Source organism: Dromiciops gliroides, chromosome 4 (assembly GCF_019393635.1).
Source record: "Dromiciops gliroides isolate mDroGli1 chromosome 4, mDroGli1.pri, whole genome shotgun sequence".
NCBI lineage: Eukaryota > Metazoa > Chordata > Mammalia > Microbiotheria > Microbiotheriidae > Dromiciops > Dromiciops gliroides.
The window spans coordinates 487666379-487681832 of NC_057864.1; the positions used below are offsets into that span (position 1 = coordinate 487666379).

The 15454-nt window shown below is 50.0% G+C and overlaps 1 protein-coding gene across 13 annotated transcripts in view; it reads right to left on the minus strand.

The window, feature by feature from the left end:
- Positions 1–15454, minus strand: part of LRRFIP1 (LRR binding FLII interacting protein 1) — a 199956-nt gene that overhangs the window by 102506 nt on the left and 81996 nt on the right. For 2 of the 13 annotated variants that reach the window (XM_044001582.1, XM_044001577.1), the window contains exon 1: positions 11652–12202. The exons of the other annotated variants lie outside the window; for them this stretch is intronic. In XM_044001582.1, the coding sequence (XP_043857517.1) occupies positions 11652–11699 (48 nt within the window). In that variant the 5' untranslated portion in view covers positions 11700–12202. Of the gene's footprint in view, positions 1–11651; positions 12203–15454 lie in introns of those variants that run through there. 13 annotated transcript variants of the gene reach the window in all.

Consider the following 15454-nt stretch of genomic DNA (forward strand, 5'->3'; position numbering starts at 1 on the left):
AGATAATCAGTACCGATTAGAGGCCTTTTCTCATCAAAGGTTTTCTCAGTCCTGAGGTTGGCCCTTCATTCACTCCCCCACATTGTTGCTTGTTTAAAGCAATTTTAAAAAATGTATTGATATCACCAATGAAGGTAAAATCTCCTGCTATAAATAATACGACATGACAGTAACACCCAAGATTTTATTAAAAAGGTATCTTCTCGGGGCAGCTAGATGGCGCAGTGGATAGAGCACCGGCCCTGGAGTCAGGAGTACCTGAGTTCAAATCCGGCCTCAGACGCTTAACACTTACTGGCTGTGTGACCCTGGGCAAGTCACTTAACCCCAATTGCCTCACCAAAAAAAAAAAAAAAAGAGAGGTATCTTCTCTACTTTCCTCTTTGCACCTGCCACTTTTTGACTGGCCTGGATCCTCTGAGGCCCCTTCTGCCTCTGAGGTCCTGCCGGTCAAACACTAAATACCAGCTGTGCCAACAATATAACATTTGCAGGTTCCATCTCCTTTTCCTCCATTTTCACCTCAAAGTTGAAGAGAACAGACTGAGAGGAAATCTCTAGGCATTTCTCCCCTGCTCTATCATCGCATGAGAAGTTACAAAGTCTAAAAAGAGCCATCTCTGCAGAACCAAAAAAAGGGCAAATTGGTAGCAAATGAGAGCTCCAGGGAACCGACTCAAGTCTGTGCAGTTAGAGTTCCCTAGCCAAGGCCAAGAGGTTGGAATCCCATGAATTTCCAAGGGCAGCCACAGCAGAGAGCCTTTGACCCATAAGATAACCTGGGGCTAACCAGCTCCTTAGAAAGACCAGAAATACAGGAAGGCCTGAAGGGCACAGGTGGTGTCTTTATCATGACTACTCATTGAAAGAAATGGATTCAGATGAGGAAAATAGATTTGAGAAGAGAACGGCTAGTGAAGAGCGTGGTATTTGGATTTCAGGACCTCTGCTTTAAATAGCAGAATGCCTGGCCATCCCCAGGATATCTCACTGACAAAATCTCAAATCTTTTTACAAATCTAATTTTTAAAAAAGTTAAACTAAATAGGAAGGGGGAGGAAGAACCTTCATGTGTATGTACCCACAAAGCGAGAAGCAGAGTTGGAAAGAAGTTTTACACTCTTCTGGGTCATGGACCCCCTTTGGCAAAGTGTGGCAAAACATATGGACTGACCCCTTTCAGGATATTTTTTTTTTTTAGTGAGGCAGTTGGGGTTAAGTGACTTGCCCAGGGTCACACAGCCAGTAAGTGTCAAGTGTCTGAGGCCGGATCTGAACTCAGGTACTCCTGACTCCAGAGCCGGTGCCCTATCCACTGCGCCACCTAGCCGCCCCTCAGGATATTTTTAAATACATAAAACATGGAGGATTATGAAGGGAATCATCTGTACTGAAATTTTCACTCAAGTTTTCAGCATTTTTTTAATCGAGGCAATTGGGGTTAAGTGACTTGCCTGGGGTCACACAGCTAGTAAGTGTTAAGTGTCTGAGGCAAGAGTTGAACTCAGGTCCTCCTGACTCCATGGCTGGTGCTCTATCCACTGTGCCACCTAACTGCCCCTTCAGCATGTTTTTTTTTTTTTTTAAAAAACACGTGCACAGAGCCCAGGTTAAGCACCTCCACCACTGGGGGCTGCAACAATGCAGGAAGAAGGCTGGATCTGCACAAATTCATAAGAGGAAAGAATGGTCTTCATAATTACATCCATAGCCTCATCTACAGCCGCAGAGTGAGGCTGATGCACTGGGTTTGCCAGAGACCCAAATACAGAAAGACAAATCTGATGTTACTGGCATGCTTGACACTTGATGACAAGAGACTCCTTACTAGAATACATCTCTGGAGGCAGAGGGTGCTTGTTAAAAGCCTGTATCCCTAAGGCTTTTTTTTTTTTTGTGGGGCAATGAGGGTTAAGTGACTTGCCCAAGGTCACACAGCTAGTTAAGTGTCAAGTGTCTGAGGCAGGATTTGAACTCAGGTCCTCCTGAATCCAGGGCCGGTGCTTTATCCACTGCACCACCTAGTTGCCCCATCCCGAAGGCTTTTAAAGTTTAATATGGCACTAAGACTTTGGGGACACCTTGTGTATACCTTATTTAGAAGCAGCTAAGAATAAATCCAGGGGCCTTCTTTTGGAAAGCACTGGGGAGAAGACCAATGGAGGCAGAAACCAATTTCTGCTAAAGGCCTTCTTTCCCAGTCTCCCCCGCTGCTAAAGTGTTTTATCCTAAGACTACCTTCCATCTACTATGTATGGACCTTATATGGACCAAGTTATTTACATGTTATCTCCCCCATTTGAATGTAAGCTCATTGAGGGCAGGGTCCATATTTTCCCTTTCTTTGCCTCCCCAGCACTTTGTACATGTTCTGTCCTGTCTGATTCTTTATGACCCAGTGGGCCATACTGTCCATGGGGTTTTCTCGGCAAAGATACTGGAATGGTTTGCCATTTCATTTTCCAGGGGATTGAGGCAAACAGAGGTTAAGTGACTTGCCCAGGGTCATACAGCTAGTAGTGTCCGAGACTGAATTTGAATTCAGGTCTTCCTGACTCCAGGTCCAGCACTCCATACACTGAGCCACCTACCTGCCTACACATATAGAATCCACATTTAGAATCTTAAATTACACACCATTGAACCCAGTTTCTTATGCTACTCTTGGGGAAAAGAGAGAGGTGTGAACTAGAACCTAGCTCCTTAAACTGTGGGTCGTGACCCTATATGGAGTCCGTAACCAAACGTGGGGGTCATGAAAAATTTGGCAACAGTAAAAGGTTACGTCTACCTATTTTATATACCTATATACTCTGGGATGGGTAAAAATTTCTCAGGCAAAAAGGGGTAGAGAGTGAATAAAGTTTAAGAAGCCCTGGGCTAGAAGTATGGGAGTGGCTGAAGTTCTGGACCAGCCAGGAAGGCCTCCTCTCCCGTGAAGGGTCCCATGGGCCCAGTCTTTGGCTTTGGACTTTCTTATCAGTTACTTCAATAGCGGCCTGCTTTTATCTGCCGATGACACATGAATGGGAGGGATGCATGATATCAGGATCCCAAAGGATCTTGACAGATTAAAGCACTGGGATGAAATTTCATAAGGAGAAGGGTAAAATCTCATACTTGAATTTCAAGAGTCACCTTCCAAAGTACAAGATGAGAGGGCGCAGGGTGTGGGGCCAGAGGGTTGGGCCTGGAGTAGGCCGGGAGATCTGGGTTCAAGTTTGACCTCTGACACACAATGGCTGTGAAACCAGTCTTGGTGAGTCTTTACCTCTTCTCCCCTCAGCTGCTGTTCTTGAACACCAGCAGGGACAGATACTCCACCATCAACACTGCTCTGGGACTTCTCCGGAACCCCCATCATCCCTTGGGCCCCCAGGTCCTCAGGCCTCATCAGCACCTTCCCCACCCCCACATGGCACTCCCGGCCATGGGCTCCAGGGCCGCCTTTGAGGCTCCACTGCTTGGGATCTTTGGAATTTTTTCTCATGACCCCATGTGGGGCCCCTTTGCCCTATTCTCTCTGCAGCTTCCTTTGGTCTTTCCCCATTAGACTGTAAGCTCCTTAGGGCAGGGACTGCCTGGTTTTATTTGTACTTGTGTCCCCAGTGCTTAGCACGGTGACTGCCACAGACTCGGCCCTTTATACGTGTATACTGACAGGCTGAGATTGACAGAAGTTGCTGCCTGGCATTGGTGGGGGGAGTTTCCCATACAGGGAGTTTCTCACACTAATGAAATCATAGCTCTGGACCCTCTCTCTCTCCACCCCCTGTACTAAGGTCAAGAGGAAAGGGAAAGGGGGAAGCTAGGTGGTGCAGTGGATAAAGCACCGGCCCTGGATTCAGGAGTACCTGAGTTCAAATCCGGCCTCAAAAACTTGACACTTACTAGTTGTGTGACCCTGGGCAAGTCACTTAACCCTCATTGCCCCGCAAAAAAAAAAAAAAAAAAGAGAAGAAAGGGAAAGCCTACTGTGTACCAGGAAGCGTGCTAAACACAGGGATACAAATACAAATAAAAGCAGACAATGCTAAGTCACGAGTGCTTTACAGATGTTCTCTTGTTTGAACCTCACCACAGCCCTGTGAGGCAGATGTTATTATCCTCATTGTGCAGTTGGGGAAACTGAGGCAGGCAGAGGTTAAGTGACTTGAGCATGGTCATGCAGCTACCAAGTATCTTAGGCTGAATTTGAACTCAGGTCGTCCTGACCCCAGGCCCAGAACTTCAGGCACTGTGCCATCAGCTGCCTGGGAGGAGGGAAGAATGATCTGCAGTTTGGAAAAGATTTAGGGGTTCTGGGGTGCCACAGGTACACTTACCTATGGTCATTATTTAGGGCTCCAGTATCTCATATAGTTACCAGAGGAAGAATGACAGAGCAGTAGCATCAAGGTACAAGGTAATGATAGTCAATGGGCCCGCTGCTCTTTTCCTGGCCAGGCTAGTTATGGAGAGGGGATGCTAAGGGATGTCTCCCTATCAACACATCCTTCCCGCTCCGTTTCCTGAGCTCTGGCCATGCCCTGCCCCCCCATGTCCCATGGGAATCTCTCTTCCTCTTCCCCCCATCCTTCCTTGCCTTCTTCCCGCTGAGGGCACCACCGTCTTCCCCATCACCAGCAGCCAGAACCCCAGCATCATTCTTGCCGCTGGCCCACATCCAATCCAATGCCGCCTCCAAACCTCCTGCATCCATCCCCTTTCTCTGCTCACACGGGTGCCACGAGCCCTCTCACTGGGCTACCAGAGCAGCCTCCTAAGGGGGTGCCCTGCGTCCCCCCCCTCCCCTCTCCAGCCATCCTCCACAAAGCTGCCCAAATTACCCTCCCTCCTTTGGAAACTTTCACTGGCCTGTAAGCTAGAAGATAAAAGTCTGGCATTCAAGGCCTTCCTTTCACAGCCGGGCCTTCTTTCCCATGCCCCTGGAGGCAGACAAGTACATTGGGAAGAAGGCTAGAGTCACAGGACCCGGGTTTCAACCCCAGCTTTGATGACCTCACTTCCTTTTCCTGAGCCTCAGTTTCCTCAGCTGTAAAATGACACGATGGCTGTTGGGGTCCCTACCCGCAGGATGTTGGGGACCCGACAATCTAGCCCTGCAGCGATCCCACAGTTCCTTCACAAACTCAACATTCTGGACCGACTGCGTTAGCTCTCCTCCAAACCCCAAACTCCGTGTGCTGCCCCAGCCCCAGCCCCAGCAGAAATCATTCCCTAGCCTGGGAATGCCCTCCCACCTCATCTCTGCCGCCCAGCATCCCCACCTTCCTTCACGGCCCAACTTGGGTGATGCCACCTCCTGGAAGCATCTCCCGGTGCCCCCAGCCTCTCTCCCTCCCCAAGTTTCCTTGTACAAGCCTCGCTTTTGCACATGTCACATGCCCCCGGCAGGAAGGAAGCTCCTCACAATAAGGACTGCCACATTTATGTCCTTACTTACCCAGAGCTAAACCCAGTGGTTTACATGGTCTACCCATCCAGGGGTGGTGGACTGAACTGAAGCAGATGCCCTGTGCCCAGGTGACAGGCAAGGTGGCACAGGGGACAGTGTCGCCTTCGGGGTCAGGAAGATGTGGGGGTCAAGCTTTGCCTCTGTCACAATGACTGTGTGACCCTGGGCAAGTCACTTAACCTCTCAGGGAGAAACGCAAACTCTTGTACCTGAATTCAAAGATTCAACTCTTTAATATATAAATTGCAGAGAAGATGCCACCCTCTATTGGTGGAGGGAGGTCCTTCACCTGGGAGTTCCCTGTATTAATAAAAGCACAGGGTCAGTTCCTATCCATAGCCTAAGGCAGGCTCTTAGTGTCTTATACTTGCATGTCAGAGGACTAACTTAGGAATGCTAGCTATTCAGTTCACTTATTACCTAGGAATTTAGAAGTTATTAGCTCTCTCCTAATTGTGCTAAGCCAAGAGTACTGAAATGATCATGTGACCCTAAGGAATGTTTTAGCTATTGCATGTGATATTATATAGTGATTAAATTCGTAGTAATGCCTAGAGAACTCTTGATAATTAATATGTATTAAGTAATAAATATTAGGGACAGAATTTTTTAAAAGTTTAAGTTTCTGATACCATGAAAAATAATAATGATTCCAGTGGAAGTACTGGGGAGATGCATGACATTCAGGGTACAGGACAGCTAATCTAGGACTATTGTCCAGGTTTGTTACAGTATCTGAAGGTTCTGGATTATGCTTCAAGTCTAAAAACAAGACCGTCTGACCTTTGCATAGCCCTTTGGAGGATTCTAAAATGCTTCCCTTGCAACAACTTCATGAGAGGTGGCGAGGGTAAGTGATACGATCCTGTTGCTGCAGAACGGGGAAGAGATGCTTAGTGAGGTCAAGGTACTTATCCAGTAAAACGTTTAATATGTGGAGAGCCAGGATCTAACCAATATTGAGAAGAGGAAGGGGAGGAGAGAAACGGAGAGAGGGAAGAGGAAAGGGGAGGGGGGAGAAGAGAGGGAAAGATAGAGTGAAACAGCAGAGAGGGAGGGAGAAAGAAACAGAGAGAGAGGGAGAGAGACAAAGTGGAAGGGAGACAGAGAAAGAGGGAGAGAGGTGGAGAGAAAGAGAGAATGAGAATGAATGAGAATATGAGAGAAGGGCAGGATAATATGAAATAAGTCCAGAAGAGATGAATTATAAAGAGCCTTCAGTGCCCATCAGAGGTGTGTCTATTTAATCCCAGAACGAGATGAAGCCCCTATAATTTACTGAGCAGTGGGCGTGACACAGGCAGACCCACACTTTAGGAGTATCAAACTGTCAGTCCCACGGAGGCTGGATTGTCAAGATGAGACAGGAAGCAGGAAGGAGAATTAATCCAGGCAAGAGAGAATGAGGGTGAACCAAGATAGCGACTGGCAGAAAGGAGGAGATGAAGGTGAGAGATGTCATGGAGGCAGAACGGACAAAACTTGGCGACAGCCTAGGCCATGAGGGTGAAGGGGCCATAATAGAGACCAGCATGACCGTGACCTTGTGACCCCGGGTGACTTCGAGGAGGAAGCTTCCCTGGATAGAAATAAGTGAATGAGGAGACCGGGCGGCTTCCGAGGTAGGGACGGGGAGTGTTTATTTGGGTCACATGGTATCTGAGATGCCTATGGGACAAGGTCTGGACAGACACATCCAACAGCCAGCCCGGGGTGTGGATCTGGAGAGTAGGAGAGACACAGGAAGTCACCGACGGTTATCACTGGAGACAATTGTCACTGGAGACAATAACTGAGCCCTTGAAGGGATTGCCAAGTGAGAAGAGGACAGTACTGGATGGCGGCGACAATCTAGCTGAGGAGACCCCAGTGAGAGAGGCAGGAGGAGAATGAAAAGTGGGCTGCCCTGAGAGGAAGGGGCGGTCAACGGTGCCGCATGCTGTGTGGTCAGGAAGGATGAGGCCAGCAGAGGTCACGGGTAACCATGGAGACAGCAGCATCAGCTGCTTGGAGAGGTCAGAAGCCAGATGGCCAGGGGCTGATAAGAAAGGCCAGCCAAAGGGCACAGAGGCCTCCCCCATCATGAAGGTTGTCAAAGGGAGGAGGGGAAGGCCCAAGCTGGGGATGGTGAGGGCCAGAGAAGGGCTTTGTAAGCATGGGAGATACCTGGGGAGAGGGAATGCTGGTAGGTGGCAGGGAGGGAGCCTGGAGATGGAGACTGAAGAAGCTGATTGAAGGGCCAACCTCCAGGTCAGGAGTTAGCGCCTCAGTGTCTTCACCTGTAACCTGAGAGGGCTGGACCAAGCGTACCCTGCTCTTTAAAGGCTTACAAAGCCTGGCTCCCAGCAGATCTGTGAACCAGCTAGTCAAGTCTACTAAATTCCCCCCTCCTTTACAGATGAGGAAACTGAGGCACAGAGCCCTTCAGGGAGCTGCCCAGGATCTCACAGCTAGTGTCAGGAGCAGGAATCAAACCGAAATTTCCAAGCCTTGCTTTTCTCAACCAATCTATGCTCTCCCTGTTATCCCGGGATTCCTAAGGATCCCAATCGACAGATAAAGAGAAGTTAAAAACCCAATTATATATGGCTAAAAAACCAGCCCTGGGGCGGCTAGGTGGTGCAGTGGATAAAGCACCGGCCCTGGAGTCAGGAGGACCCGAGTTCAAATCCGGCCTCAGACACTTAACACTTACTAGCTGTGTGACCCTGGGCAAGTCACTTAACCCCAACTGCCTCACTTAAAACACACACACACACACACACACACACACAACCCAGCCCTTTCTTTGCCCAACCTGGTGATATCCAGGGAAATGGTCTGCAGAGTCAGGGGTTTTCTCTGTCCGCCATCAGGTACTGAATGGCAAGCTCCAAATTTACCTGATGTGCTGAACTGAGCCCTTACTTCGAGCCCTTCCATACACTGCTGTCCACACACCCGGGTCTTGATTATACAGAAAGTAGACTAAAAGTGAAAAACAGCTGCCTTGCCCCCCCCCCCATCACCCTGGCATTCTCTTGCTCCAGGGGCCAAGAGAAAGAACACAGCTCCCTCCTACTTCGAGGTTTGGGAGCACTCCCGGCCAGACTTTGGGGGGCTCTTCCCAGTCAGCGTTCACCTTGGAGCCTGTCGGGGCTCTGAAGGGTGGCAAGTAGAGGTGTCTCGAGGACCCTGGCATAGCTCAGGGACGACGTGACACCGTCTGACCAGAGATGCAAGAGCAGATTGTCTAACTTTGGGCCTTTCAAAGCCTCTAACCTCACGCCTTGAAATACAGACACACACAGAAGAACATAACATCTTCCCCTCCGATAAATACAGTAAGCAGAAATATTCACTAGGGGAAAATAGCCCAGTGTCCAGTCCATCCCAGGTATTCTAAATCATGCAATGCCATGTGTCCCAGGGGCAGAGAAGAGAGCTTTCCTAATTAATCTTCAGGAGCCTGGAATTTAACAAATATGTGATCATTTAAAAAGTCCCAATTCAGTTACTTCAGTTCCTGGGTCTGGTAAGGGGTCTCCATGGTACAAATACAGAAACTAGGCAGCCCAGAAAACCCAAAGGTAATGATTATCGTCATTAAATAGAAGGAGTAACAACAACAACAACAACGATTATGATGATAATAATAATAATGTAGCAGACTTGGGGTTAGTAGGAGCAGAGTTCAAATGCAGCCTCAGATACTTGCTAGCTTTGTGACCCTGGGTAAGTCACTCTACTGTTTGCTTCATCTCTAAAATGGGGATAACAGCACCTACTTCCTGGAGTTGGGAGGATCCAATGAGATCATGTCTACTAAGTGCTCTGCAAATTTTGAAGCTTCATATCCACATTAGCTATTAAGTCTTAAATCTCCAAGCTGTAGCAAAGGTAAGGAAGGCCTCACCTAAAAATGGTTGGTCAGGAGGTAGGTGAAAAGTTGCCCTCTCCAATAGGCCTGTGGGAAGGGGCTCTTGGTGATATGGGCAGACCCCAGCCCGCTCTCTGGCTGCCCACCCTGTGTGTCCTCCCAATATGCTGAGGGCCTTCCTCAATTTCTCCCGATATCACAAGGATACCCACCAATGGGGCATTGGAGTTTTGGCTTTTGGCGGGGGAAAAAGATTGTATCTTGTTCATTTTACTTTTAACTCAAGGGAGTGGAATGGGAGCTGCTGCTGAGCAGAGCAACTCCTTCTAAATCCCAGGCTCCAAACTGACAAAGGCCAACATGTTTGAGGCCTGCTGCCATTTGGGTAGAGAGTGGTGGGCCCCCCCTTCCTACTTCTTAAGGAGGCTGAGCCCCACCTTCCCCCCTAGATCCTGGCCTGCAGGAGGCCCTCACCCTAACCCTTGGGCCTCACACCCAGGTCACAGAGTCAATACAAAACCTTCCGGGCCAGCCAGATGACAAAAAACAGGCACAAGCTAGACAGCTCAGATGAATACTTGAATTTCCTTTTTCACTGCGGGGGAAGAAGAACCATGAAGTCTCTCCTTCTCCTCCACCCTCCCAGACTGTGGCTGGGAGGATTTAAATGAGGAGACACAGGCTTGCTTTCACTAGGGTCCGGCCCTGCCCTGCCTTTCAGAGAAAGGGACAAGTGTTCATTACTTACTGCCAAGTATGACCTGTGTGACCTTGGGCAAGTAATTTCACCTCTGAGTGGCTGTTTCTTCAGCTATAAAATGAGGGTGCTTTGCTATTTGCAGATTTCCATACATTTGCCAAGTCTGTAAATAAATAAAATACTACCCCCCCCCTTCTGACCCCAAAACCAGTCCAGGCACTAATGGGCACAGCAGGGTCCACAGGGAGGTCAGTCCAGCCATGAATTACACCACCAACTTGGGAGACAGGGCTCAACCCTCCCCCTTTCCCCCATCAGCTCGCTGATCCTGGGGTCCAAGCAGCCCCTTCCCCAGAATGCCCTACAACTACCAAACTGGAGTCCATGGGGCCTGCCCCCCACCACCGTCTTCAGCAATCTGTCAAGCAGGCTGGTTTTTCCAGCTGGTGGTTCAGGGTGGCAGCTGTGCCAGGGAGTATTCTACCTCCAATCTCTTCCTGGTACATGTGTGCCCAAAGTTAGGCAGTTCAGCAGCAGAATAACAACTGGCAGGAGCCTGTCAAGGGAAGGGACCTGGGCCCTCAGGGGGAAAGGAGAGACTCCCTGGGCTGCCAAAATGGGTGCTGCAGAGGAAACATCTGAATATAATGAACAAAGAAAAACCTTTCATTCCAAAGGAAAACACTACGTCCCAGCTGTTTAACAAGTCCTGCGGCTGGACACAAGGCTTCTACTACTGCACCTCCCTCTTCGGTGGCTGGGTTCCCACCTGCCACCCCTGGAAAGCACCTCAGAGGCCAATCAATCCCAGCCTTCCCTTTACAGATAAAGAAACCGAGCCTCCGGAGGGGACGTGACCTGCTCTCATTCTCAGTGTCCTAACTTGCCCCGGCTGGAAAGCGCCTTCAGAGACCGTCTAGGTGAAATCCCATTTTACACAGAAGGAAACTGAGGCCCAGAGAGAGGAAGAGACCTGCACATGGTCACAATCATAGATTATAGAGCTATGATTATAGGTATGGTGGACCCCTCATTTTTACAGATCAGGAAACTGAGTCTCCGGTAGGGGACAACTTGCCCTATGTGCCCATTGTCATAGATAACTAACTTGCCACAGGTGGAGAGCGCCCAACCCCGCCAGACGTCTAGTTGAAACCCCTTATTTTACACACAAGAAAACTGAAACCCAAACACAGGCCGGATCCTCAATGAATGAGCTGAGACAGTGGTCCCCGGAAGAAGGGACCACAAGCCCAGGGCTCTCCATTCGTAGTCCTGGGGTTTTCCCACTAGGAGAGATGGTGCTCCCCTAGCCGGGCTGGGCTGGGCAGAAAAGGCGGCGCTCCCCTCCCCTCCCCTCCCCTTCCCACCCCACCCAGAAGGAGACAGTGGAACGGGCTGCAAGAAGGGCGGAGGCAGACCTCAGGAGTGCAAGCAGGGCCCCCCACCGGCGGCCTCCCCCGGCCAACAGCAACAGGCACTGCTCCACAGCTACCAACACAACAGGCAGCTCAGGAGGCAGGCCAGAAGGAAGCACTGGTCCGGCAGTGGGAACCAAAGGCCACAACTCTACCAACGTTCCTTCACCCAGCCACCACCTAGCCTGACTTGGCTCACAGGCTCCCTCCCCTTACCAGTTTCTGAGCTTCGGGACTCAAACAGTCTATTTCTTTCTTTTGCATGGCTGAGGATTCCGGTAACAGATCTTCCCAAGTCCAAGCGTCACCTCAGGCAGCTGCAGCGGCAGCAGCAGGAGCAGGGACAGAGGGCAGTGGGCAGTGGGCAGTTTCTGGAGCCCGGCTCTTCTCATTCATCCAAGTCCATCTCAGGGGAGCTGACCGCAGGGGCTCGGGGTCCGCGACATGAAAACCAAGGGGAAAAGCCTCGCTACTTGGCAGAAGGGAAAAATCCAACCTGTCTTCACTGCGATGAGGCTTCCATGTTTTCCTGGCAGCCCCAAGACCAGGAGCTGGGCTCAGTCGTAGCCAGAGGCCGATCACCTGGGGTGTGGCCAGGAAGTGAACCCAATTCAGGTGATCCCTGAGGTCCCCGACCCCAACGCCGCAGTGCCTGCCTGCTGGGGATCCCGCCTGCTGGGGATCCCACCGCCTGTGTCCCCCAAAGGCTCGCTCTAAACTCTGCCGCCGGCTCCCCGCTCGGGCCAGTCCCAAGTAACTTTCCGTTGATCGTCCCCCACCCTATTTCTAGACACACAGGAAAGGCAGGCAAAAGCTCGGCCTGGCCCCGCCCCTCGGCTCCCAAGCTTCATTCTGAGTCAGCAGCAGAGGAGTTGGCTGAGAAGGTGCCGGGAGGGCAGGCAGACAGCAGAGCTGGGGGCCGGGGCCCGAGCTGGACGGGAAGGTAGGACTGAAGGGGCGGCCGGGGGCTGCCGTCCCCCAGGCCCCACTGCGGGGCACGTCTGAACTGCCCAGAAAGGGATTTCCCATCCTCGGCCCTTCTCCGGGCAAACGCCAAACGGGAAGAAGGCTCCCTGGACGAGAGGGCGGACTGTGCACGTGAGGACGCACCAGGCTGCTCAGAGAGGAGACCCCTGTACTCTTGTCTGTCTCACCTGGCCTGCTGAGTCTCTAGCCTCCCCCACTCTCGTCCACCCTACACACCGCTACCAAAGGGAAACTTCTAAAGCACAGGTCTGATCGCGTTGTCCTGCTGCTCACTGAGTCTCAGTGGCTCCCTATTACCTCAAGGATCAAAAATAAACCATCACAACCTGCCTTTCCTGCCAGTGAGCTCGTAGGATTTAGGGACCAGCACTAAGACCCCTCACTACAGCCCTCATTCAGCCTATGTACTCTGCTCCTGGAGAAGGACCCCCCCCCCCCAGTTCCATCTGCCTCACCTTAGCTAAAACCATCATCTGTTAAAGGGGATCTTTCCCCACCACCATCTACCAGAAGTGACTTGCCGTGACTCAAACCGCTGGGCTTCCAGTGACCTCCTCCCACCCCGATATGCACATGGGGTATTTGTGCGGGACCCTGATGGAGCCTTCTGAGCTCCTGTTGGTCTGATCAGCCACAGGCAGACACACGGGTACCCTGACTAGTGATGCCATGTTAGTCCTCTTCAAGAACAAAGGACAACTAACCCCCCTCCACCCCCCAAAAAAAGAATTGGTCCATGCATTTCAAACTCTGCAAGGCACATGTGAACGTTCAGCAACAGCCATCTCACATCCCCAACAGGAAGAGGGTGAACTAGCTTCCTTCTCATCTTCCCACACAGACCTCCCCTCCATAGGCTTACAATCCTGCTACATTGGTCTTTCTTGCCACCTAACACACTCCACATCTCCCACCTCCAAGCCTTTGGCCCTGCCTGATGCTCTCTCTCTTCACCTCTGCCTTTTGACCTCCTGCCCAGGCTTCCAACCCCATCTCCTGCAGGAAGAGGCTCTTAGTGCCCTCCTCTCTGGGACCACCTTCCCTCTATGCCATCTGTATCTGCATACACGTTATCTCCCCCCTGAGAGTGGGAGCTCTGGGAGGGCAGGGAGCCTGTTTCTGCCTTCCTTTGCATCCTTGGTACTTAGCACAGAACACAGTCAGAGCTCAGCAAATGCTTGTGGACTGACTGTCACACACATTTGCTCGTTAGGATCCCAAGAGCCACAACTCAGTGCCTAGGACAGTGCTGAGGCCATAGTCGGCTCCTATTCAATGTCGGCTGGATCAAATGATTCATACAGCTCGACTAGCACAGTCTACCTGCCCCCTCTTATAGAGAATAACTCCTACTATTTGTAAATGTGACTCAAACCAGAGACACTTGCAGTTAGTGAAGAGAGTTAATAATAGGCACAATGAGAGCCAGCAGAATTAACAAAGAGCTTTCTAGGTATTAACTCATCCCATCCTCACAACAACTGGGAGGGAAGGATTATTATTATTCCCATTTTGAAGAGGGGAAATGGAGGCACAGAGAGGATAAGTGACTGGCCCAGGGTCTCACACTTGAATGGAGCGAGGAGTCTCTGGATTTTTGCAGAGGCCGCCCCATTCTTGGAATGACCTCCCTCCTCATTTCCTGTAGTTCCTAGCTTCCTTCAGGACTCACCTACCTCCTACCTGAGGCCTTTCTGGATCTTTCCAGATACTAGTTTCCTCCTTCCCTCCCCATCAAATTACCTCCAAGGGTTTTGTACATACTTATTTGTGAAGACCACAAGATTACAGCTTCAGACTTTAGAGGGAGGGTTCTCAGAGGCAAAATACCTCATTTTACAGGTGAGGAAACTGAGCCAGAGAGGTTAAGTGACTCACCCTGGGTTACATAACTGGCAAATTTTGGAAACAGGATTTGAATTCGGTTCTTCCAGACTCCAAGTCCAGTGCTCTATTCACTGCCCCACCTTGTAAATCTCCCCTATAAACTCCTGAAAGCAGTGATGCTTTGGTATCCCTAGTAGCTAGCAGAATACCTGGTACACACTAGGGCCTTAATAAATGCTGGCTTAGTAATAAATTGAATGACTATTTCATCCTGCTTCCAGAAAAGCGAATACAATCTGAAATCAGATAGGGTTACTAATTAACCAACTGACAAGCATTAAAATCAAAGCTTACTGGTATTTTTATTCTCCATAGTTAGGATTTTGGAAAGGGTGTCCACTATTGGGTTAAAAAGAAAAAAAAAACCTTGCAAAAGTATTGGCAGTAAGGAAATGGCTCATTTTTCAATTCACTGTGGATAAAAAAGCCTTTTTTCTCTTGTTTGCAGACTCAGGGGGGAAGGACAGCCAGTCAGTGAACAAGTACTTTTTTTTTTTTTTTTGGTGGGGACAATGAGGGTTAAGTGACTTGCCCAAGGTCACACAGCTAGTAAGTGTCAAGTGTCTGAGGCCAGATTTCAACTCAGGGCCTCCTGAATCCAGGGCCAATGCTTTATCCACTGCACTACCTGAACTGCTCCCTGAACAAGTACTTTTAAAGTGCCTACTATATGATAGGCATTATCTTAAGCTCTGCGACTACAAAGGTAAAACCAGTCCCAGCTCTCCAGGAGCCCAGAGGGTAACAGGGGAGACAAAAGCAAATAACCATGTGCAAATATAATATATACAAGATAAGTTGGAAGTGACTATCCATAGGACATAATCCTCTTCTGAGCTCAATATCAACTGAGTTTATTGGATTTGTTTGTTTGTTTTGTGTGTGTGTGGGGGGGGGTTGTTGTTGTTGGCCAATGAGGGTTAAGTGACTTGCCCAAGGTCACACGGCTAGTAAGAGTCAAGTGTCTGAGGTCAGATTTGAACTCAGGTCCTCCTGACTCCAGGGCCAGTGCTCTATCCATTGTGCCACCTAGCTGCCCAAATATGACTTAGTCACTCAAAGTTGTTCTCTTGTGTGTGTGTGTGTGTGTGTGTGTGTGTGCGTGTGCGCGCGCGCACACGCAATGGGGCAATGAGGGTTAAGTG